This window comes from Danio rerio, chromosome 1 (assembly GCF_049306965.1).
Source record: "Danio rerio strain Tuebingen ecotype United States chromosome 1, GRCz12tu, whole genome shotgun sequence".
Taxonomy (NCBI): domain Eukaryota; kingdom Metazoa; phylum Chordata; class Actinopteri; order Cypriniformes; family Danionidae; genus Danio; species Danio rerio.
The window spans coordinates 34,338,345-34,363,314 of NC_133176.1; the positions used below are offsets into that span (position 1 = coordinate 34,338,345).

Sequence of the window (24,970 nt, forward strand, 5' to 3'; positions counted from 1 at the left end):
GAATTTCTTCAAAAGTTTGTTTAATATTGATGTTCTGTTTTCAATGACAATGAAACCAACAGAAAGACTCCTCACTGTTGATACAGTGCTATTGATCGTTTCTAACAGATAAAAATTGTGTATTAGTAAAAAAAGAGAAGAGAATCAAGAGCAAAAACAGTACAGGATGCATTCAATAATTATAAAAAAAACTATTAAAAACCCATTTGTGTCCATTTTACTGCTTTAGGTGTTAACTCAAGGTCTTCATGAAACTACCTTGTAGATGAGCTGAAAGCAAAAGTTAGCATTTATATAAAGTAGTATGATAGCTTTAAATGCTCGTATATCAACGGTCAAGCTTGGGTTTTTTGGCCTCTGGTTCTGATTCAGGGATGGGTACACTGACACCAGGGATCTGAGAAAAAAAGAAAACACACATTAGAAGTTTGATTAAAGTCGCAAGGCTGTAAAAAGTTCTTAAATCTCTTAATATATATCAGTGTTCCCATCATGGTTTGTGCATTTTGTTTTTATCAAATAAAAATATATCCTACATTTTTCATCATTTTTTTCGATAATAATAGCGGATGTGCAGAGGTGGACTGAAACATAACTTTCGAGAGTGGTTGAGCTTAAGGCTTGTGTACTGCACTATATGCTTTTTGTCTATGCAGAGTGAGCTGGTAAAAGAAGAAAAAAAAGTATATAACCAAGGATAATTCTATACACGAGCTTGCTTAATACAATATTCTTAACATATAGGGTTCATGGGATTTCTGTAATAGCATGGAATTTTGAAACGTCTAATCTACACCTTTAGAGTAAGGATTTTTATTTTTTTTAAATAATGGAATATCATGTATTTTTGTCTGTCAAACTTCAAATTTTTTCCCATATAATCAAAATGTAATAATAATTTACCATGAATAAAGTCGACAAGACTTTCTTAATAAATTCTTAATAAAATTTCTTCTTAATAAATTATTTGCTTCTTTAACTCTTATTTAGTCATTTAAACTCAATAAGCTCTATTTGAACAACCGATAAGTCTGAAGCGCATGGTGCAAAAGCATTAAGGGCATGTCAGAATCCACTTTTGCTATTTTAAGGATGGAAAAATACGGTCTGCACCCTGGCGCATGATCTAACAGGGTTGTGCTTATACTCTCAATGAGTTATGGGTGTGTTTTGAGCATAACATGCAATAAAACAATCAGAATCTCCTATTCCCTTTAAGTTGCTTCCGGCTATTGCGCATTGGCTATTTACAAAGCGGACTTTGTAAGTGGAAATACGGAATGCTTCACAAGCGAGAAAACAATTAAACGGACCAAATCTAAACTTGTTTTTATTCAAACAGATATAAATATGCATTTATTAAATAATGCAAAATAATAATAAAAAAAAATTATGCTAATACTAGTAACTAACGTGCTCTGCGCTGAACTTTAAGGTCTTAACCAGTGTGTAAATGTTTTAGGTGGTCAATGGTGCAGTCTATTTCAGTTCCTCAAAACAGCAACCGCGCCAACAATGTGCCTTAGCAGACCTCCCTTTTAGTATTTGAGTTGCGCTGGTCTGAAAATAGCAACAAATTGCTCCAAACACGTCTTGCGCCTTACTGCGCAGGGTGCATGATAGGGCTACTAGGGATATATTTGTGTAAATGAATTATTGTTCAATGAATTATTGTTGTTGGGCTGCATGGTGGTGCAGTGGGTAGCACGTTCGCCTCACAGCAAGTAGGTCGCTGGTTCGAGTCTTGGCTCAGTCAGTTTGCGATTCTGTGTGGAGTTTGCATTGACAACCCGTGTTCGCGTGGGTTTCCTCCGGGTGACTTGGGTAAGCTAAATTGTCCGTTGTGTATGAGTGTGTGTATAGATGTTTCCCAGTGATGGGTTGGAGCTGGAAGGGCATCTGCTGTGTAAAACATATGCTGGATAAGTTGGTGGTTCATTCCGCTTTGGTGTGCCCTGATAAATACAGTGACTAAGCCAAAAAGAAAATGAATGAATTATTGTTCAATGTTTTAATCAGTTTCATTATTGTTGAAGGTTTATTGAAAAGAAAATGCCCTTGAAATTTAATTTAATCTTAATTCCATCTATTTCCAGTAGAATCGTGTCGATGTGTTTAATATGAAACCTGTTGAAATCAGCGTTTAGTTTTACTTCTACTTTCCATCAGCAGAAATTACATTTTGGTAACTATATTGGTCTAGTATATTAAATAACTTATAAGTCATGTTGGAATTGTAGTTGTGAAAATGTGTGTGAACCCTGTACAACAACCAAGACACGTGATAAAAGATGCATTTTCATTGTTATTGATTACTTGTTCTAGCCAAGACACTTGTTTTGCTGCTTTAACTACTTTGGTCAAAGGCATTTTAGAACAAAAATAAGTTTGCAATTTTTTTTTCTGCTTAGTGCTGAACGCATAAGCTGTTAGTTCTTCTGTTATTTTTGATCATGGACATTTTTTCAACTTTGTAGTCAGTGAGTCAAGGGATTTGACAGGCTTTGTACATAGTTTAAAGGGATAGTTCACTCTGAATGGAAAATGAACTTTTTTCTGTGGAACACATAAGAAAATATTTTGAAAAAAAGTTCAATACCTGTAACCATAGACTTTCATAGTAGTAAAAAGGTTACAGGTTACCAGCTTTCTTCAAAATATCTTTGTGCTCAAAAAAAAAGTCAAACAGAGTTGGAAAAACTAAAGAATGACAGAATTCTAATTTCTGTGTGAATTATCCCTTTAATGTAGCTTGAAGGATTCATGTGCTGTACACGGTTTAAGACATGTAAAATGTTTACCTTACATTTTTTAATTAAAATTATAAAGTAATAATACTACCTGTAATAGTTATCCTCTTAAATCAAAGAAATAGTTAACATTAATTATTTATTATCAAAATATAATAGTCAACAATTGAAGTGGATCAAACCCTTTCACCTTCCAACTATTGAACAAACATACTTGTTTTAGGACAATTTTGAAAAACTTTCTTCATCTTCTTGACAAATTCTTAGCTTCTGTAACTCGTATTTAGTCATTTAAGCTCAAGATGTGTGTAAAGGAATTGTTGTTTAATGTTTTAATCGATGTTGCATTATTGTTGAAGGTTAATTGAAAAGACAATGCCCTTAAAATTCAATTCAATCTTAATTCCATCAAGTTCCAATAGAATCGTGTCGATGTGTTTAATATGCAACCTGTTGAAATCAGCTTTTAGTTTCACTTGGTTTAACATGCATTTGAAAAGAAAAGATATTTTCCCACTCTCCATCGACAAAAATGACAAAGTTTTCCTTTACGTTGTTAAATTAAAATAAGATAGTAATACTATTTTTATTTTAATAGTTATCCACTTAAATCAAATAAATAGTTGAGTCACGAAACACCAAAACACATTTTTTTACAGCTGTTGACAGTCATATATGTGTCCCACACTGCTAAAAACACTATTAGAACACATATATTTCACAAAAAGTGAAAATTGGTTGTTTTTGTGTTATTCCGAGCAAATACCTTCTTCCGGTTTAAAACAAATTTTTGAAGCTACGTCATGCCGATTAGATACTTGTGTGTATTACAGCGTGTATACTGGACGTTTGTACCTTGGAGTACTTCGGGACGTCTCTGAGTGTGCTGCATTCATTCATGAGAAAGACTTGGTTCAAATCAGGATACTCTGTTGTGTATGCGGTGCAACTTTAATAATATGCATGATAGCTTCCAAGACCTGTACCTGTTTTACCTGTACAGTGTTCAGATGGCAGAGACACCACGTTGTATTGCCAAAACAAGTGGGAGAAGAAGAATTGTTAGGAGATATGGCTCGTCAAGTGTTGCTTTTATAATTTACTGCATCTAAGGTTTTGTTTTCATTTTCACGCTATGAGAGCACAGCTGGACTCACGTGTGGATTACAGCTCACGCGACGCTTGACAGAAATACATGTCGTAAGCAACATTTTTTATCCAGGAGCTTTTCTCATCTGGAAATGGTGAAATCTGGATTTGACGCTCATTCAAATAAAAAGCCATAAGCCTTTAGATTTTTTTTCTTTGGATTGCATCCCCTGGGGTGTTTATGTTATGTTAATATTAATTGTATTATTTAATATTAATTACATTAGTTGCAGCAGATTGATTTTACAGCACCATTGTTATCTTTGACACCTTTATGGCACTCGCGTAAATTCAAAATAATAGTTTTTTAGAAAAAAAAGAACATTCATAACTAAACATAGACAATGATCTCCAAGTGGTCTTCAAAATTAAACCAAGAATAGACTTGTGCAGTAAACATTGTGCCCACCAGTCTCATTAGATAAGATTAATACAGTGCTCAGCATATTTAAGTACACCCCTCACAAATCGATCCTTTAAATTCATATTTATTGGGAAGCTATACAATATTACATTTGTGCAAATACATTAGATTAGTCAGTACTGAAGCCAAATCTTTAGCTTATCTAACAAAATAGCTTACGTTAATGGTCCAAAAAATAGCACAGCCAAATTTATATGTAAAAGAATAATATTAAACACAATTTAAAAAAAAAAAAGAGAGAGAGAAAAAAATCAAGAGAAAAATGGAAAAATTTATGTAGGTTGTAACTTTTTTCTTTATATATATATATATATATATATATATATATATATATATATATATATATATATATATATATATATATATATATATATATATATATATATATTTTTTTTTTTTTTCCCTTAAAGTTAATTGTATCTTTCAATTTCTAAATAAGTTTGGAGAGTAAAATATAATATTTTAATAAATATATCTGTTTAATAAATCTGTTATGTATAAATGCACCAAAATACATTGCCTATATTTACTGAGAAATGGATACAAATATTAATTTTCAAAATGTGTGAAAATATTCATTTTCATATTCAATTGGGTGTACTTCATTATGCTGAGCACTGTATTAAACTAAACATAGTTATTAAATGACAAAAAATTATTAATATTCTTGTTTTTATATTGGCCTATTGGTATGTGTGCACCAATGTTTGCAACGTTTGTATGTTTTTAACCACCTCTGAGAATAGTGGGGGTTGCAAGTCAATGGAATAGTTTTTTTGGGGGGTCACAAGCTCAAAAGTTTAGGAACCCCTGCTCTAGTTATTAGTTGCAGCACTAGCTCAAAACTCCTGTATTTCTTGGAGCCATGAAAAAATGTTTTTGCAATGAAAAATAAATAAAAACATACCACAGGCTCAGTGAGCGCCATTCTGATCCTTTGGTGCTGCAAGTTGGAAGCATCAAGACTAATTGTGACTTTGACTCGATCAAAGATGCGGAAAGTGTGTTCTTCCACTTTAAGCGTAGGACCCTGAGAAAAAAAAAAAAACAAGCACCTGGTGAATACCAGCTAAGATCATGCTAATGTTGCCTGCTTACAGGTTACACAAACAGATGTCAAGCGTTAAACAAACCTCCGTGTCAAAGCTGAGACGAGGACTGGGTTTGTCCTTGTTCTCAAAGAACACGGTCCCCTCCAAACCAAATTTAGGGATGAGGATGATGATGGCATTTTTTCTCACAAACAGAATAAAGCCTTCTTCATTTATGATTCCCTTATTCTTGAAAAACAGCTAAAGGGTCAAAATGACAGATATCATGTTAAAATAAAAACAAAGCATTTAACCATTTAGTCATGGAAATACTTATTGGAAAAACCCTAGAGTACTACTGGGGGGTTATTACAAGTGTATATACATATGGTTGTTTCCACATATGGTTATTTGCAAGACAAAGGGTCAATCTAGGGATTTTTAGTATAGATGTTAAGTGTTTGTACTAACCTGAGTGTGGAAGGCCACTGAGGCTCTCTGTGCGTATTGGGCCATTTTATGTCTGTAGTTGATGTTGTTGCATAAGGCCGACTGCTTATGCTTGTCCATCAAATCAGGGTATGTGCTGTCTGCATTAATAGCCACTGCTAACAGACGGTGAACGATGATATCAGCGTATCTACAAAATACAACAGCACAAGTATAAATGTTCAATCAAGAGAACTTGGCCTGTGAAGAATTACTGTCATCATCATGGTATTTTATACGATCCCAGTGGATGAATCATCTGTGAAATCATTTCGGCCAAATGTCATGTTTTGATTGCAGAGTTAGTTTACGCTTGGCATAAATGTAAGCATTCTGTAATTATACTTTTGTTAGGCACAAAATAAGATAGTTAGAAGAAAGCTAAAATAGGGCTGCAACAATAAATCGATTAAAATTGATTACTAAAAGCATTGGCAATGAATTTCATAATCGATTTGTCATGTTGCAAAGCGGAGATGTTTTATTATTGAAAAAAACTTTAGTTGAGCGAGGAGCAGAGTGAAGGCAGTCTGCCTCTCTTGCGCACTGATGCCAGCAGAGTTCGGCGCCTCACAGACAGGACAGAGAAAAATAAACAAGCTGAGGTAACGTTAGAGGAAAGATACATGGCGAGGAAGGGAGCAACAAATCCCAAATCACTACAAAATCCTACTTTTGTTCCGTTTTGAAGTGAGAAACGTAATGTCCATGGTGCTGGTGTTTACTTGTTATCCAGCTTGACAAGCATGACGTGAAAAATTCGAATTGAGCTTTGGAGCCAGAGAAAGACGTGTCATATTATCACAATTATGCAAAGTTTCTAACCACACAAAGCTTATTTTGTTTTAGGCATGTAAATACACACAAGTACTAGTAAAACAATACATTTAGAGTTTTTAAAACACACAAGAAAGTCTATGAAAGTCTAACAATCTATTCAAATATAATTTGCTGATGTGTATTATTCATATCAGATACACGTAGTGAGAGTAACAACAAAGTTTAAACTATTATTCTCCCAGATGGCCAGCCACTTGCTTGCAAGCATTTTGGGAGTAACTGATGAATTTACGTGCTGAATCCTGCTTTTATGTATGAGGCATACAACCGGACTCAAGTAAACATGGCAATGCCCATCTCATGTTATAGATCACGATCAAGATTATTTATACGTCTTTTAAACAACAAAAACACTCAGATGATATTGTGAATTGGAATATCAGGTAGTTGATGAGATGATGAGCAAGCGTGTGAATATTTTGTATTGATCGGGAAAACTATAATAAAAGGAATACATCTGTCATACAGCGCTATTGTGGCTGCGGTGTGTCACGTGACAAAAATGACGCGACGACACAGAAACATTAAGGGAGAGCGTTCTAAAATAATGATCGCCTAACAAAACTCAATCCAAGGCTAGATAGAATCTTTTAAACTGAGCAGTGAAAATGTTAATAACAGAATGAAGCTGTTGTGGTACAGTTACTTTGCCCTGCATTGCAAGACTAAAGACATGTTTTTATTTTCTTGCCTTATTTGGATCATTTATTTTTTCATCTGTTGTCATGTATAGCTGCACAGCAAAAAAGCTTTTCTTACTTAGTCATTTCGTGTCGTTTCCAGTCCAAATATCAAAAAAATCTTAAATCAAGATTACTAAACAAAAAAAAATTGCATGAAAAAATGAAGTGATGCTTAAAACTTCTGTTTGAGATTATATCTCATTAAGATTATTTTTCTTACCCCATTGACAAATAATTTAGCTTGTTTTAAGTAAACTTTTACTTATTTTGTTATTTCAGAAAACAAGACATAATTTATGCTATTTCATGTGTCTAGTATGTTTCTTGATTTAAAATGTTTTTCAGATATTTGGATTGAAAACAGGACAAAACCATGACCCTTTGCAACACTGTTCACTGTTGTGTCCACTCTAGTTTGATAAATAGAACTATTAGTAATAATATTTTTTGTGTGCTTATTTTAGATCCTGGGGAGTGGAAGTAAATTATGAGATTTATCTTTTTTTGAACTTACTAAACCCTTTCAATTGAATACATAGCAGTTTTTGAGTGCACCTCACCTTCTGATGGGTGAGGTGAAGTGTGTGTAAATAGGTGATGCCAGGCCATAGTGGTGGAAATCACTGTCCATGCCCGAGCAGAAATACACAGCCTGCATCATGCAGCGGGTGGCCAGAATTCTCAGAAGAGTGTTGAAATATGCAAAGTTCTCAATCGTTGCATTGTTTAGGGAATCGGCCAGAGCTTTGGCGGAATCTGTGTGGATCTCCAGATCCTGAATGACAAGAACAACAGGAGAGAAATGTCAATGAAACTGACAAACAATACATACAGTGCATCCAAAAAGTATTCATAGCGCTTCACTTTTTCAAAAAATTTTTACAGCCTTATTCCAAAATGGATTCAATTCCTTTATTTCCTTAAAATTTTACACACAATATCCCATAATGACAATGTGAAAAAAGATTTTTTGAAATTGTTGCAAATTTATTCAAAATAAAAAATGAATTTAAAAAAAAATAAAAAAATCACATGTGCACGTGATGCACCTTTGGCTGCAATTACAGCCTCAAGCCTTTTTGAATATGATTCCACAAGCTTGACACACCTGTCTTTGGGGTTTTATGCCCATTCCTCTTTGCAGTACCTCTCAAGTTCTATCAGATTGGACGGGAAGCGATGGTGTACAGCTATTTTCAGATCTCTCAAGAGATGTTTAATAGGATTTAGATCTGGGCTCTGACTGGGCCACTCAAGGACATTCACCGAGTTGTTGGGAAGCCACTACATTGATATTTTGGCGGTGTGCTTTGGGTCATTGCCCTGCTGGAAGATGAACTGTCGACCCAGTCAGAGGTCAAGAGGACTCTGAAGCAGGTTTTCATTCAGGATGTCTCTGTACATTGCTGCATACACCTTTTCCTCTATCCTGACTAGTCTTCCAGTTCGTACTGTTGAAAAACATCCCCACAGCATGATACTGCTGCCACCACCATGCTTCACTGTATGGATGGTATTAGCCTAGGGAAGAGAGGTGCTTGGTTCTCTCTAAACGTAATGCCTGGCATACACTTCAAAGAGTGAGTGGAGTGGCTTCCGTCTGGCCACTCTACTATACAGGCGATATACAGGCGACTATACAGGCTGATTGGTGGATTGCTGCACAGATGGTTGTCCTTCTGTAAGGTTCTCCTTTCTACACAAAAGAATGCTGGAGCTCAGACAGAGGGACCATCAAGTTATTGATCACCTCCCTGACTAAGGCCCTTCTCCCCCGATCACTCAGCTTAGATGGCCAGCCAGCTCTATGAAGAGTCCTTGTGGTTCCAAACATCTTTCACTAACGGATGATGAAGGCCACTGTGCCCATTGGAATTTTCAGAGCAGCAGAAATTTTTCTGTAATGTTCCCCAGCCTTGTGCCTTGAGACAATCCTGTCTTGGAGGTCTACAGACAATTCATTTGTCTTCATGCTTGGTTTGTTCTTTGACATGCACTGTCAACCCTGAAACCTAAAACGCAAGGTGCACCTCACTGCCTTTTATGTTGTCACTATGACTACGGTGAACTTTTAATGATGGAGGAGAGACTAGTGGTCGCTGTTTCAAGTCATCCAGAGCTATATGACTTCAAAAATCTTGAATAGCATTATATTCAAGATTTGTAAAGTCATACAGCTCTGGAACAGCGACCAATAGTCTCTCCTTCATCATTAAAAGTTGGCCGTAGTCGTCTTGACAACACAAACACTGCTATCACCTCAGAGGAAACCCCTACTCTACTTTTATTTGATTGAAGAATGAAAAAGACGTGACTGAGGTAACATGCTTTTCCCGCTTGAGCGCACAGCGCGCAACGGCAAAACGTGAGGCACGCCTGGCGCATAAGCATGGGTAATGGTTAATCGGTTATTCTGAGCATCCCTAATAGCATCTGCTAAAAAAACAGCTTAAACCACCTTAGGCTGGTTGGCTGGTTTTAGCTGGTTGACCAGTCTGGTTTTAGAGGGTTTTTGCCATTTCCAAGCTGGTTTCCAGTCATTTCTAGCCTGGTCTTAGCTGGTCAGGTTGGAAAAATGACCAGATAAATCCAGCTAAAACCAGCTTAACCAGCTGGTGTAGGCTGGACATAGCTGGTTTGGGTTGGGCTCCCAACCTGGCTAGCCTGGTCAAGCTGGTTTTACCTGGTCATCTCCCAGCCTGACCAGCTAGGACTAGGCTGAAAATGGCTTGAAACCAGCCTGGAAATGGCCAAAAACCTTCTAAAACCAGGCTGGTCAACTAGCTAAAACCAACCAATCAGCCTAGGCTGGTTTAAGCTGTTTTTTTTCAGCAGGGCGGTGAAGCAATATATCACTGAAGTGATAGTAAAAGGTGTAATCATTAGTGTTTGGTAGTCAGAAACATTTCTAATGAAAAAAAAACCTTCAAAACACCTTAATCTTGATAGGATCATTTCAAAATTAAATTGCATGCATTCACTCTTCAGTTTTGCTTGATGTTTATCAGAGTCTCATAACGGGACCTTTAAATATTAATTCTAGTGGGGAAAATACTGCCCCAAACTAAATAAAGCAAAAAAGTCTAACATTGGTTTAATTTATTTTTACCATCTGCGTGTTTGGTACATTAATTGTATGATGATCCATAGCTAAAACTCTCCTTCTATAACCTGCTTAATTTAACACCATAAAACAAAACAGACTTGCCTTCTGTTCAGTTAGATCACAGCATTTATAAATGTGATAAACATGTTGTGCATTTAAATTACAGTTTTATTAAAATAAAATTAGAAATGAAAGGATTTATGCCCACCCTGGACTTTGCAGCCTTGATGAGGATGTCGTAGTTTGACGGTGGCGGTGCAGGATGTTTCCTCAGCAGAGCACATTCTGAGAACTCATCATAGATCTTCTGAGCTACTGAGATATTCGCCAACAACATGAACTCCTCTACCATAGAGTTAGTCTCCCTGGGGAAAATAACATAACATAAAACAAGTAATTGAATAATTTTTTTTTTTACATAAATAACAGAAAGGCTCCAGACTGAGACCAAATGGTAATATTTTACAAAAAAAAAAAAAAAAATTTAAATGACACACTACATGGACCATTTATCAGCACAGTTTAGAAGAATATATAATATAAGCTATATTATAAGCTAAGTATAAGCTAGAACAAAAACATATTGTTGGACTAATCATTCATAAGACCAATGAACAGATGGAAGACCAACCAGGAGGTGTTAACAAATGACAGATTAAACTAGTTTAAAGCTAAATGAGGCAGTGCTATCATTCTCCACAACACTGATCCTGAAAACAGGTGAAACAATAGTTGTGTCACAATTCAGAGACTGTAAACTTCAAATGTGAGTCCTTCAACATCTACACGCACTCAACTGTAAGTTCTGAAATGAGACAATTGAGTCTTAAATAAAAAACTTAAAATGATCTGAAGGCAAACAAGGTTCCAAAACTGTTTAAATGCATGGGCCAAAGTAAACATATGTGCACATAAAAATGTAAACGTCTATAAAATTACATCTTGGTAAGAAATGTCATAGTGCTTTTGATTTTGCAATTTCTTTAAAAACAGTGCACAATAAATCTTGGGATGTTTAAGGCTGTGAAAGAACTACCGATAGTATCCTTCATTACTTGGTAGACATTTGACTGAGGATCCAAATTGAGAAAGCCTTTGGCATCAAATGCACCATTTGGAGGATGCAGCAATAATTTTAGAGAATCCGGTTCGGATTACCCTTATTGAATTCAGTTTAAATCGTTTCTCAGTTCTCAAAAATTTTCTCAGAAACTTTTTTTTCAATTTAAATACTTGATCTTATCCTTGTATTAATGCCACATTTATGCTATAACCAGTTGGACGTAACAGGTATGGCTCACCCAAAAAAATAACTTACACATTTGCACAAATGACATTATTGACCTACACAATATGAATGGATTCAAAAATGGTACAATTCAACTATTTAACTTTATCAGACTTCAGCCTATTGCATATAGAGAAGTGCTGTTGACCTCCCCCTTTTCCTCAGATTTCTCCCTTATTTTATAATTCTATCTCACTATCATCCCTTTTAAGTATTTTTCCACATTTTTAATCTTTCTTTGAACACAACTGCTCTTAAATGATATATAACTCCAAAAGCTGTTTAAGAGAATTCTGCTTTCTTTTTGTTTTGGCATGAAACATGTTGAAATTAATATAAAAACAGCCACATTCCTTTCCTCTCTAAAGTCATGCGTCATTGTCTTTCCTATACAACCTGTAATTCAGTCAATTCACAGAGCATTGCGTGACTGTCAGACGCGCTCCATAATGAGAAGACACTGTTCTCCAAACAGCTTCTGTAGATGCGATTTGCAAAGAAGCAAAATTGAACACTTTGGGATTTAGGTGTGTTTAAACAGACAAATAAACATAATAATATATGTAAACATGTCCATCTTGATATTTTTTCCCATCTTTGTACATCCCAATGTTAACCGATGTGAAATTACTCTATTTAGGTAATAAATAATTTTTTTTCATAACAAATGTAATGTATATAAAATATCATTTGTGTTAATCATGATGTGGATATGAACTAACGTTATGTGACCATCAACTCTAGTTACAGCCAAATATGCATTTCTAACAAACAAAACTTTTAGTTGTAATGATATTAACATTACGTGTACAGCGCAATCAAACCAGATGTTGCTGTCTGTATCTTTAGACCTTATTGATCTTATTTGTTCAGCCAATACATGCTATTCTGGAGTTCAGAATATAAAAATAAATAACATAATTCACATTTCAAAAGCTCACATTAGTTCTTTGGTCTGCAGATCTATAGGGTCATGCGTTTCGCTGTCAATGTGGAAGCGTACTTCAGGAGATGAGAGTGTCAGCGCTCTGAAATAACAACAACAACAGTAAGATAAGCTATGTAACAGTTTTTAAAAAATCATAACCATGTTTAAAAAAGACAGATCTAGTTAAATAGAGATACCCTTTGTCAATTCTCTGGGCCTTTAAGATCTTAGCCAATTTGTTAAGGCCCCGAAGGCTCTTTGTGATGTCGTCATTTATGGTGGTGTCATCAATCCTCATCTGAGCTTCTGCATATGTAAGTGAGGCCTAATGCAAAAACAAAAAAAAACTAATAACATAAAAAATTAAATTCTTTACACTGGACCGACTTTAGTTTACAATTATTTTTGAAAATTAAATGCAGCAAACCTTTGAGTTAATGACACTCTTTGTAAAGTGAGTTTTGATGATTTCAGCCTTATGATTCATCTCCCAAATACAAGAGAATGCCAACCTAAGAGAGCAATTGCTCATTAGAAAGTGAATGTTTTCACTATACAATTGATTTGAAATTATAGAATAAAAAATCAGAGTGAGTGCAAAAGGTAATCACTCATGTAATAAAAGGTTCACAGAAAACACACCTCTCAACGTTGGACCGCAGTGAGCACAAGTTGGAACTCAGAAGTTCAGGAACCATGTCTATTCTCTTTCAAAAGAAACGACAATGGAAATTCAGAAATTATTATAATGTACTGAATAAAGGCAGTGTAAAACTTTCTTATAATTATCAAACTCAAATCTGTTAAATAACTCAACACATTTTTGTGGAATGATTTTATATTTATTTTACATAAATAAATCTGTTAAAGGAATAACATTTATTTATAATAATTGAAGCATGCACAATGTAAAGCAATTTTCTCAGTTATCTGGTTTCTGATTAAATTTTAAAATTAAATCCAACAATAATTATTCACAAATATAGCAAAAAATTAAGCAAAGGTACTCTTTTTCAAATATTTTCCAAGTGTTTTTTAACAGAGTAAGGAAGTTATCCTTTTGGTCCTTTTTGGTTTCAGACAATGTCATTTTAATTAGAGGAAATGTCGCAATAACGCTGTACGGGTCATTCATATATCATATGAGAATCACTTCTCACAAAACAGATGCTTTATACACATAAATACTTGTGTATAAATGTTCATTACAAACCTTTCTATAACAGAATTAGATTATAACTGCTGATCAATGATAATGTGAAATAGCCTACAGTAACATCTGCAATTGTGTGAAATAAATAAATAAATGCAACATATATAAACACATACAGACCCTTACAATCTATGATACGTTACCAATTACAGAAAAACTACACACAGCAAATATTTAGTCCTTATTTGGGTTCACGAACAAAACGAAATATAGCCCACAATCAGTGCAAACCTCTCATATCTGTCTTTAATCTTCAGCAGCACATGTAACCTCTTGTTATCTTGCTGTTCATCAAGACGACGACAAGGTTTGTTTGAGCTCGGGTCGACCATGGCTTGTTATTATATGTATATATTATTATACTGTTCCTTTTTTTCATTCTTCTACTTCTTCAAGTGATGCATCTCTGTAAACTAATAGCGTTCAGCTGCGCAGCTTGCTCCACCTTTTGGTATGGTTTTTCCTCCTAGGTACCCTTCGCAAAGAGGAACCAAAAAGTGGTATGGTACAGTTCGCCTTTAGGTACACTTTGACAGTGAAAACGAACCATACCGTACTGAACACAAGCATATTGCAAAATACATTAACTGGTTAGATATTATAAACTGTCATCATTGCAAAGACAAAATAAATTATTAGAAATTAGTTATAAAACAATAAACATTGTTTAAAAAAAGTGTTAAAATCTTCACTTCGTAATTAACTATTAAATAATTAAACTATTAAATTGGAAAAAAAAACTCTTTTTTTCACAGCAGGTGAAAAACTAGTTGTTTCACAGCAGGTAATTTAACAAGTCAAACAACGTTGTCTTCAACTGAATATTTATTAGAATTAGTTTTTCCCAACAAAAGGCTAATTCAAAAAAGAACTTGGCAAATACAGAATTAGGCAAATTTCTGTTTTTCTTTACTTTTTTCTATTTAAGTGCATGTGAACACATTGGCATTCCTTAAATCCTTATAAGCATTGCTTTTTTTCACAAATAAATACCTTTCCACAAAGGTAAACTGTGGTGCCTCTGTTTGCAGCCTCTTGGTCTAGTGCATTCCCTGGCCGAATAAAATGGCTGACATCTGCTATGTGAACACCAACCTATAACAAAATTACAGCATTTAATGCAAAAACTCAAAAGAACTGCACTACCACATTATTATTTACCTCATTTGATACTTTACACAAACTGCTATACCTCCAAATTTCCATTCTCCAGTTCCCGGCAGTGAAGAGCATCATCAATATCTGTACATCCAGGAGGATCCACACTGCACACACAGAGATGTCTGAGATCTGCCCTGACCTTCAGGTCCTGAGGGATTACAGATAAACATCAAGCCTTGTGCATTTCATCAGTTATTATGAAACATTTACATACAATTAATCCTTTTAGAATACCTCCTCTGTAATACCCCAGGGCATCTTGGGAAGGAAACTGAGAACAGCCTGAGAGAAGGGTTGGTGAGGAACATCATGCTCTAGAAGAAGCACCTCGGTCTCTGTCTCTTTATCTCCAGCAGTGCCAAGGTTTTTCACAAAGTGACCCTGAGAGACATCGAGAAGTGATTTAGGAAATGATTAGTGAGTGGAATGTTATCCACGTTTCCAGATTGCAGTTTTGTTTAAATGATTATTACATTTCATAGCTACATTAGTTTGCATTAAAGGGCACCTATGGTGAAAAAAATACTTTTTAAGCTGTTTGGACAGACAACTGTGTAAGTATAGTATAGATCGTCATATTGGAATGATATAAACACAGCCAGTCCTTTTTTTCCAAGTTAACAACATAAAAACGTTGGACCAATTGGAGCAGTTTTTAGATTTTTTAGAGTGCGGTCCCCCCGCCCAACAATATTGATTGACAGGGACGCGTCACCTAATCATCAGTTTGTCGTTTCACGTCCGCCATTGTCAGCGTGTGTGTGTCAAAACGATGTCACTAAAGGAACACCCTTGCTCTATTTTTAGATGCAAGGCTCATTGGGCTCTACACAAGATCAGCATTCACCACATGAATGTGCGAATGTCCATGTCTGGTGTGCCATTTCGCGGCTCTAAGTGGGTCATCCGGTGCCTCAGTCAAAGTTAATTCAGTGTGTGTAGTTATTAGGCTCGGTGTACAAGCTCGGAACTTTAAACTAGCACACAGTTGGCTGTAAAACTATACAAAGACACAAATGATTGTGCACTCTCTGCTTGGTCCGTGTCCGAGGCATACATGTACGGCTGAATGCTGATCCTGTCATGCTGCTTCTCTCTGTCTGCCTGTTTGTTGCCAAACACAGAGCGGGGGAGCTATTAGCTTTGCCCCCTTGTTACATTGGCCGGGAATTTTAAATTAATTTTTATGTGAAGCAACACGCCTCTAAAACAGGGAGCTGTCCACACGCATGACACTTTTAAACACATGATAATAAAAAATTCTGAACTGTGTTTTTAAACTGATGCTAAACTGGCACACTCAGAATAACTATAATATTAATATTAAATCATAAAAAAGGGGTAAACTATGTGCCCTTTAAAATATTGCAAAAAAAAGGATGTCAAAAATAATCAACACTTACGTTTGGGTATCTTGAGTTTTTAGGCCATCCATCTATAGCAACCATAATCCTCTGTCCAATCAGTGTGGCAGCTTGTCTGGTTTCAATGCGGATTCGTGGGATTCTCCGGTCTGCTGGAGTGAAAAGGTGTCTTGTTGCCTGGTGTTTAAATTCAAAATAATACAAAAAATAAAGTAAATGCACCAGAAAGGAATATAATATTTTATACATTTTTGGTCATTTTGCCTTTTAAGATTGTGCCAAGCTACAAAATCTAGACATTATTTTAGCTACAACTGAATTATGTTTGCATGCTTTCATCTTATTTTAGAAAATACACAGGGTCAAAATTTGAAGTGGATCAAAAAAGTCAATCCATTCTTGTCTTATGACAATTTTGATGTTGTTTAATTGTTTTAGGAGAACTTTATTCAAAGGTTAACATTCACTTCAAATGTTGACAACTGTATACAATGTCCATCCAAAAAAAATTATCACCTTACTCCAAACATGTTTTTATAAGATCGAAGGGGCTGCAATTTTTCTTCAACAAGATTGTGAGATGCAAAGATTGTGAGACGCCAGATTATATCTTTAAATGGCTCACTTCACCAGTTAATCTGCAATGAGAATCGTAACCGATCAAGATCCTGGACGAGATTTCATCCCTGATTCTCTAAAGGTGAAAATCAGGCATTATCAGACCACCATCATGTGGTCTGATAATTCCAGCTTTGCCTTGGCCCAGCATTGTGCCGAGGGCTTGATATTAACACCTGCCAACCCTCTAAATGTGAATAGATATCAGCTGTGGCAGGTTAGACAGGTAATGTGATGTGTGCGACAAGCAAATGCGATCTCGGTTCCTGGCGTGAGGCAAACATGCCTGGAAACGCAACTGCTGCGATCGGTTGTCTTTGAAATAGACTGGACAAAAGTGATGCTTGTGCACCCACAGTCCTGCTGCTTTTAAAAGTTCCAGATGTTTTTAAAAAAATATATATTTTTGCAAGCAGCAGCAGCAGTTGCCACATTCACTTTAACCATTCTTTGAACAGATTATTAGTAGGCCTTACATTAACCGTGCACATCATCCTTTCATCATCACACACGGTTTGTTTTTCACCTGCTGTCTTTTGCTTAGTTATTTTTGTTAATATGGTTTAAGGGCGTCACAGTGGTGCAGTGGGTAGCACGATTGCCTCAAGGCAGAAAGGTTGCTGGGTCAGTTGTCATTTCTGTGTGGAATTTGCATGTTCTCCTTGTCTTTGGGTGAATTAGGTAAGCTAAATTGACCGTAGTGTATGTGTGTAACAACAAGAGTATATGGGTATTTCCCAGTGTTGGGTTGTAGCTGGAAGGTTATCCACCGAGTACAACATATGCTGGATAAGTTGGCGGCTCATTCTGCTGTGGCAACCCCTGATGATTAAAGGGACTAAGCGAAAAGAAACTGAATGAATATGGTTTAATTATCATTTACTACAATAACATTGCTTTAATAGGAGATTAACTCACCATTTATGTGTAGTTAACTGGTGATTAAAGAGACCTTTAGCCAGGACAGATACATGGCAATAATTCTTTTTTAAATAAAAATTTTTTTAAAGAAAAGTTTAGTGGAATAAGAAGTTAATGTATACAGCTATATTTAGCTTTTATTAACCCAATATTTAAATTTGTGGCTAAGAAATAATTATTTATTTATTTATTTTTGTTGATAAATTTGGTAAATCCTTACTGTTGACCCCTGAAAAGACATGTGAAATAAAAAGTAATTGTAGTACGACATTATGAAACCATAAGCCATTTGCTCATGGCACTAAACAAGCTTATACACAACAAAAAACTGAACTGAAATGAATGAGAAGGCATGTGAACACAAAATCTAAATCATGTCTAGGGCAGACATGCCAACAATACAAATAATATAAGCAAAGGAGGTGCACTGCTACCTCTTTGATCTGTGACTGTGCAAGCATCCCACAGAAAGGCCTCCAGTTCCTCTTTATGATGCCCACCACTCTTCCTGTGGGTTTTAGGACACTAGACTCTGATGCTACACTCTTCAACTACAACACAAAAGAGTACACACATTACAAAAGCATTGCATTGGTAACAACATTTATACAAACACAGCGTACATTATTATTATTGTTATTATTATTATTATTATTGCTCAATAAAAAAAAATAATTTACTGCTTCTGAAACAAAACCTTTCTGATCCAGCAGCAGGGTAACTATTGTTATTGTTTTAACAAATGTTTGTTCTTGTATCAATGGTAGAACCATTGATCTTTATATTGGACTTAACCTACTTTACTGTCATTCTCATCTTCTTCAGTATCTTCATCATTTAAATTATCATCCTGAAGGACGACAGATGATGGAGCAACCCAGCGGTCTTTTGGAAAGAGTTCAACAGCCACTACATCTTGATTCACAGCCCGGTTTAAATTCTGAAGGCCTTGAAGTAGAATCTACCAAAACATCCAATGTTAGACTATTTTCTGCTGAAATCATATTTATTTTATCAGATAAACAATTAATGGCTGATCGTTTATCATTCAGTTTAATTACCTCATTGATATCCTCCCCCTCTCTATTTACAAAGACTGTCCCTTCCAGATAGTTATCACGGTTGGCATGAAATGTACCCTGAATGAATACTCCATTCTTGATGCCAGTCTGAATCCTGGATAAGGGCAGGTGCTCTGGAAAGAGTAACTTACTGCCAGTGATTTCATTCTATAGATAATAAAAGAGAAGTTATTATGTAATTAAAACAACTATATTCTACAGAAAAAAAACCTTGTTCTTCAGTCAACACATTGTACGCACTTGATCATCAGATGTCATTGCAAGCCTGTCCACAAGCTCAGGGTTGCCAACCAAACTCTTGATATACTCTTCACCTACAAAAGAAACAAATTATACAAATGAAACCAGTATTCATATTATAACATGCAATTTCAGTTATTACTATATGATTAAAGATTAAAGGGATAGTTCACCTCATAATAAAAATGTATACATCATTTACTCAAGCTTGACTCGTTTCAAAGCAATTATATTAGATTTTTTTTTTAAGAAAGCTGGAAACCTGTTACCACTGACTTGCATAGTATGTTTTTTTCCTACTATAAAAGTCAATTCTATCAAACATCCTTCAATATATCTTTGTTGTGTGTTTAGCAGAACCAAAAAATGTTAACTGGTTTGGAACAAGCCAAGGGTGAGTAAATGAAAAAAATATTTTCATGTTTGAATGAACTATCCTTTTAAGGATGTTTAAAATTATTTTTTAAAGTAATTAAAAATTATTATTGTGCTGACTTTCCTGTTAGAAAGTTAAAGGCATGACTATCATTTTTGAAAGCTATGTCTCCTTATGCTCATCAATTATAAGCATCAATTTTGCATTAAATTAAAATACAGCAATAGCTTGTGAAATATGATCAGAATTTGATACAACTGTTTATATATATATATATATATATATATATATATATATATATATATATATATATATATATATATATATATATTTATAGATTTTTTTAAATGAAATGTAATCCCGTGTGTTGCCATTCCTCTAGTTATGAGTGTTAAATGATCCTTCAGAAATCATTATAAACAAGTTTATTTGATGCATAAGAAATATTTATGTTGAAAATGGTTGTGCTGCCTAATGTTTTTTTCTGGAAACCATAACCGTTTTTATGATAAATTAAGGAAAAAAAGTATTATTTGAAACATTTTGTAACATTATAAAACATCACTATTGTTTGAACCATATTTGCCAAATTTTAGTATTTAATTCAAAATTTGAAATCATGTCATCATTTATTTTACTTTTGACTTAAATTATTCTCTAAACTTATTCCAAATCTGAGTTTATTTCTTCCATTATGCGCAAACAGATTCTATGAAGTACACTGACTTCCACAGTATTTATTAATTGATTGATCAATTGAAGTCATACAGAATAGTAATAGGTTACCAATATTCTTCAAAATCTTCTGTTTTTGGGCTCAACGAAAGAAAGAAACTCATTTGAGAGCGAGTAAACAGTAAGTGTGTTTTTGGTACAACTAACCCTTAAATTTATTTAAATCTCAAAAAAAAACGTCATAATCTTTCCACAAAAATCATTAGAGTAAATGGAGTCAAATGAATGTTGAACTATAGGCACAAAACCTTAGAGGAACACAAAAACAATGTCTCTTACATCTGTACACAGTAAGACCAAACTGCTCTGCCTTTTCTTTATTGGCCCGGTCATTGGTCAACAGAACCACTTTCAGTGTCCCGCCATCAGTTGCCTTAGCAAGGTGATCAGTGTACCATTTAGCAGCGACACGGATGGCTCGATCATTGCGATCATTAGCACTTTCACCTTGCTCTCGCTCAATAAATGTCTCCCTTTAAACAAAAATAAAGATAAGATTATACTATAAAGGGTCCTAACATTAAGCAATGGTGCTGACAATGTACTCAAGCCAAATAAAAAGCATGTTGTGAAGTTACTTGGTTAAAAATAAATACAGTCTGGAAAAATGAGTTACCTGTGGTGCTCATTTGTAAAGGTGTAAAAGTGCTTTTCCTTTTCGTGAATAGCATCCTTGATTCTTTTGTAAACTGGTGCACTCCTGTGTCTGACCTCTTGTAAAACGGTCTGAAGAATAATGACGTTCCTGATCAGAGGGTCCTCAAGGATGTCGATCTGTCGGAATTAAACTCCAAATCAGTTATGTGTCATTTAAAGCAAGACTCTGCCAGCATTCAGGCTAACAGAGGGAAAACATCCAAAACTATTGTATTATTCACTTTTTATTTGCATTTGTAGATTTTAATTATATCACATAACTTTTTTTCCAAATTATTATTCTTTACACTACACTAGAGCTGCACAATATATCAATATTATAATGTGCTAATCTGCAATAGTTGCATCGCAGAATCTGCAATGTTAAGTTGGGATTCTGGAACAAGTGTGCCGCAAGCCTGCGTTTGAGTGAAGGTCTCGGCCGTTAGATCGCCCCCTGGGGGCTGGCTGCAGTACAAGTCATAAAGCCCGCCTCCTCCGTGTTAATGAAGGAGACTTGAGCCTAAATAAAAAAATTAATTACACAATAAAATAAAATAAAAATGTCCCGAAAGATGGTTCTGGTCGATTAAGGCACTGGTTGTTGTGCTGAAATAGGTGCAGATCTTCATTTTTGTAAACAGTTTGTTTTTAGCAGTAATTTAATGCTGGGCGTGTCATCGTGATTGACAGCTGTGATTGACAGTTTCTCAAAGCAGCGCGTCTGAGCTTCGGCAGGAGACTGAAGTGTTATTATTCGATTTCTGTGTTATTTTACCATGACAAAATGAGTTCAGCAGTAAACTATAGTTTCTGACATACATGATCCTGGTGGAACACTGTTTATTCGCTAAGTTCAGGGCTTTTTTCGGGCTTTATTAGTTTGCTGATACACGCCTAACCACCCAGATAGCAAAATACACTCGGGCTAGTTCCGGCTAGATTCTCGCCTGCCGGAGACTTACCCCTCAGAGCTCAGACTGACTACCTCTGCTGGACCTACTCCGTATGCCTGGACTCACTGCCCGATTCCAGCCCGAGTCAATCGAGCCAGATGTGGCGGCCGAGCGAGCCGGCGCTGCCGCATGCGAGCCGGAATCAGCCCGCGACGCCACGAGTATGTTATGTGCTGCGGCCTGGAGCTGGCGCGATTGAATATATAAAACACTCATATTTGTTAACGTTATTAAATTCATTTGTGTTGATATGACAGCAAACGCATGCTGAGAAGTTCGGGGGGCGTGGTTGATTTTACATAAAGCGTTTGGTTGGAAGCTGGACTCCGCTCATTTTCGCGGCTCCTCCTCTGGCTCCATCAGACAGTCCTTCTGCGCATGTCAAGGCTCCAATTTCAGCAGTCTTTTGCGACAGTTTGTGCCCGTCAAGCAGGCGTTTTGCCCTCAAGGCGTTCAATGGGAAAAGGGGCTGTCGCGTTGTCCATATTTTTTACAGTCATTGTTCTGGAACCAGAAAACTGTGTTTTTTTATTTATTTATTTTTTAGACCTGCAAATGACTATGTAAGACTTTAAGCAAATTTAAACCATATGGGCACTAGAAATAATCAAATAAATAGCTTTGACAAAAAATAATTGCATTTAATTATTTCTATAAAGAAGACCATAGAAGTCAACATTTGAAGTGGATAACAAATGTTTTTTTCAAACTTTCCTGAGACAAGAATGGATGTTGTTGAATAGTTTTAGGCCAACTTTGATGAAAGGTTTTAGTGTTATTTTACACTTGATCTTTTAATTTCAGTGCTCCAAATACTTGCAGACTCTCCAGAAAACTATGTTGTATCTTTATTTTTGCAATATGTTTATTATATTTTATGCAGATTCACTGGCCTACAAATGCATCACAATCGCAATACATTTCAGAAACACTTTAATCAAATATGAGAATTTTGGTGTCTACATCAAAAAAAATGTAGTAACCATAATAAATGTATTCCAAGATTAAGTGCATACCTTAATGTTTCAAACTACTTTTGAGAAAATAATAATTTCAAAATATGAAACAGTTTGTCCATTGTCATTTAAATTGATAATTTAAGTAAAAATTTAACATATTTATTTAAACCAGAACCAATAATAACATAATATTTGATCATTTTAACCATATTAATAAAAAATATATAAACTTAAAGTAAAACCTTGGTTTTAGGGACAGTTATTAAATATAAAATTGCAGTTTTTTTCCTAAATTCAACTACGCAAATTATATTTTTGTTTTATGTATATAAAGTACTGTACTATCAAAGTAGCTGTTAACTTAACATGGATTATTACAAAGAAATTATATGGTATCATATATATTTATTCTATTTGTTCATTCCATTTCCTTTGGCCCTGTCTTAATGTCAGAGGTCACCAAAGCAGAATTAACCGCCAACTATTCCAGCACATGTTTTACAAAGCAAATGCCCCTCCAGCCGCAACCCAACACTGGGAAACACCCACACTATGGCCGATATAGTTGATTTAATTCACCTATAGAGCATGTCTTTGGACTGTGGGGCAAACTGGAGCACCTGGAGAAAACCCACACAAATACAGCGAGAACATGCAATCTCCACACAGAAATGCCAATTGTCCCAGCTTGAACTTGAACCAGCAACCTTCTTACTGTGAGCTGACAGTGCTAACCACTGAGCCACCATGACACATATTTTATAATATATCATATACTTTTTTGGAAGAGACAAAAATACATAAAAAAAAAAAAAACTACTGCTCAGGAGAAGAAAAATCTATTTCACTTACTGTTTGAAAACGTTAAAAAACCTGTTATGACAAACCATTTTTTTAATAGCTGTGGTAAGGCACAAATTTGTGTAATGTTTTTGCTTAATGCAACATTTCTCTGAATGAATTAAATGCTTAATTTAACTAAAACAAGATCAAATCTGAATAAAATATATTTTGCCAAAGAACAACTGTTAAGTTAATTCCCCCTGTAAAAAAACAACCCTGTTGTTTTATGGAAATGATTTGATGCAGCATTTAAAACTTTGCAGTTTTAATTTTGACTAAAGCAGTGACCTATTTTAATAACTAAAGTTAAATAAATAAAACGTAATTAATTAACCTATATAAACAACAAAACATAATACAAATAACAAAAAAACAGTCATATTTTTTTAAGTACACGTTAAAGCCCTTAAGCCAACTAACGTTACAGATTTTTTTAACCCCGCTTCATAAGGTTCCTCATGATAATTTGTCATACACCGACAACACAAAAAGTCTAACGTTAACGGACTAGCGTTAATTCAATATCTTTTTCAGATATTCTGAAGACAATGTTGGGGTTCAACTACAGACAAGTGAATTACACATATAAAACAACAAAACAAAACAAAAAACCAGAATGTACCTGATGTAAAACCACATTGGTGTCTGGGATTACATAGTGAGGATATGGGCAGAGGTTGCTTTCTATACAAGTTTCTTCTTGCAGCACCGGAGCTTCATCTTTGCACTCCTTACAAACTTCACTTCCACACCAGATGTCATCTCGGAGATAATGTTCCCGTACGATTTTCAACACTCCGCCAGAACGGGTCTTTTTTACAAATGTTTTGGACTTCAACATGGTCAAGCTAATGGTCAAGCGGTTTTGAAGAGCTGTTCCACCAAAACACAGCACACAGTGAACCCGCGTGTGCAGCCGCGCGCCGCCTCTATATTGTTCCGGGGTGATTCAGCGACATAAAGGTTCCTAGTCTTACTTACAACGAAGAACCAAAGTCACTTTAAGTGTATTCTATAATATTTGGCTGAACTCACACATGCGCCGATAAAATGGCTTACAATGTGTTTGAAAATGCTGTAAATTATTGGGAGGCTGTAAGCAGTTAGAGCATGTTAATCTTCTGTCATTTTACGTTAGCTGATATGTTCACTCTATTCAACACTAGATGGCGGAAAAT

The 24,970-nt window shown here is 35.3% G+C and overlaps 1 protein-coding gene across 1 annotated transcript; it reads right to left on the reverse strand.

Annotated features, from left to right (window-relative positions):
* Positions 1 to 3: 3 nt before the first annotated feature.
* Positions 4 to 24,698, reverse strand: dis3 (DIS3 exosome endoribonuclease and 3'-5' exoribonuclease). The gene is made up of 21 exons (XM_021471210.3): positions 24,415 to 24,698; positions 21,015 to 21,172; positions 20,678 to 20,871; positions 19,288 to 19,361; positions 19,027 to 19,194; positions 18,765 to 18,926; positions 18,400 to 18,516; positions 16,466 to 16,603; positions 15,297 to 15,443; positions 15,094 to 15,210; positions 14,895 to 14,996; positions 13,331 to 13,395; positions 13,116 to 13,200; positions 12,886 to 13,013; positions 12,702 to 12,788; positions 10,681 to 10,837; positions 7,927 to 8,141; positions 5,826 to 5,994; positions 5,457 to 5,615; positions 5,231 to 5,353; positions 4 to 397 (listed from the first exon to the last, which is right to left on the reverse strand). Exons 1-21 carry the CDS (start codon positions 24,631 to 24,633, stop codon positions 329 to 331), a joined length of 2,853 nt encoding a protein of 950 aa, XP_021326885.2. The 5' UTR covers positions 24,634 to 24,698; the 3' UTR covers positions 4 to 328.
* Positions 24,699 to 24,970: the final 272 nt, after the last annotated feature.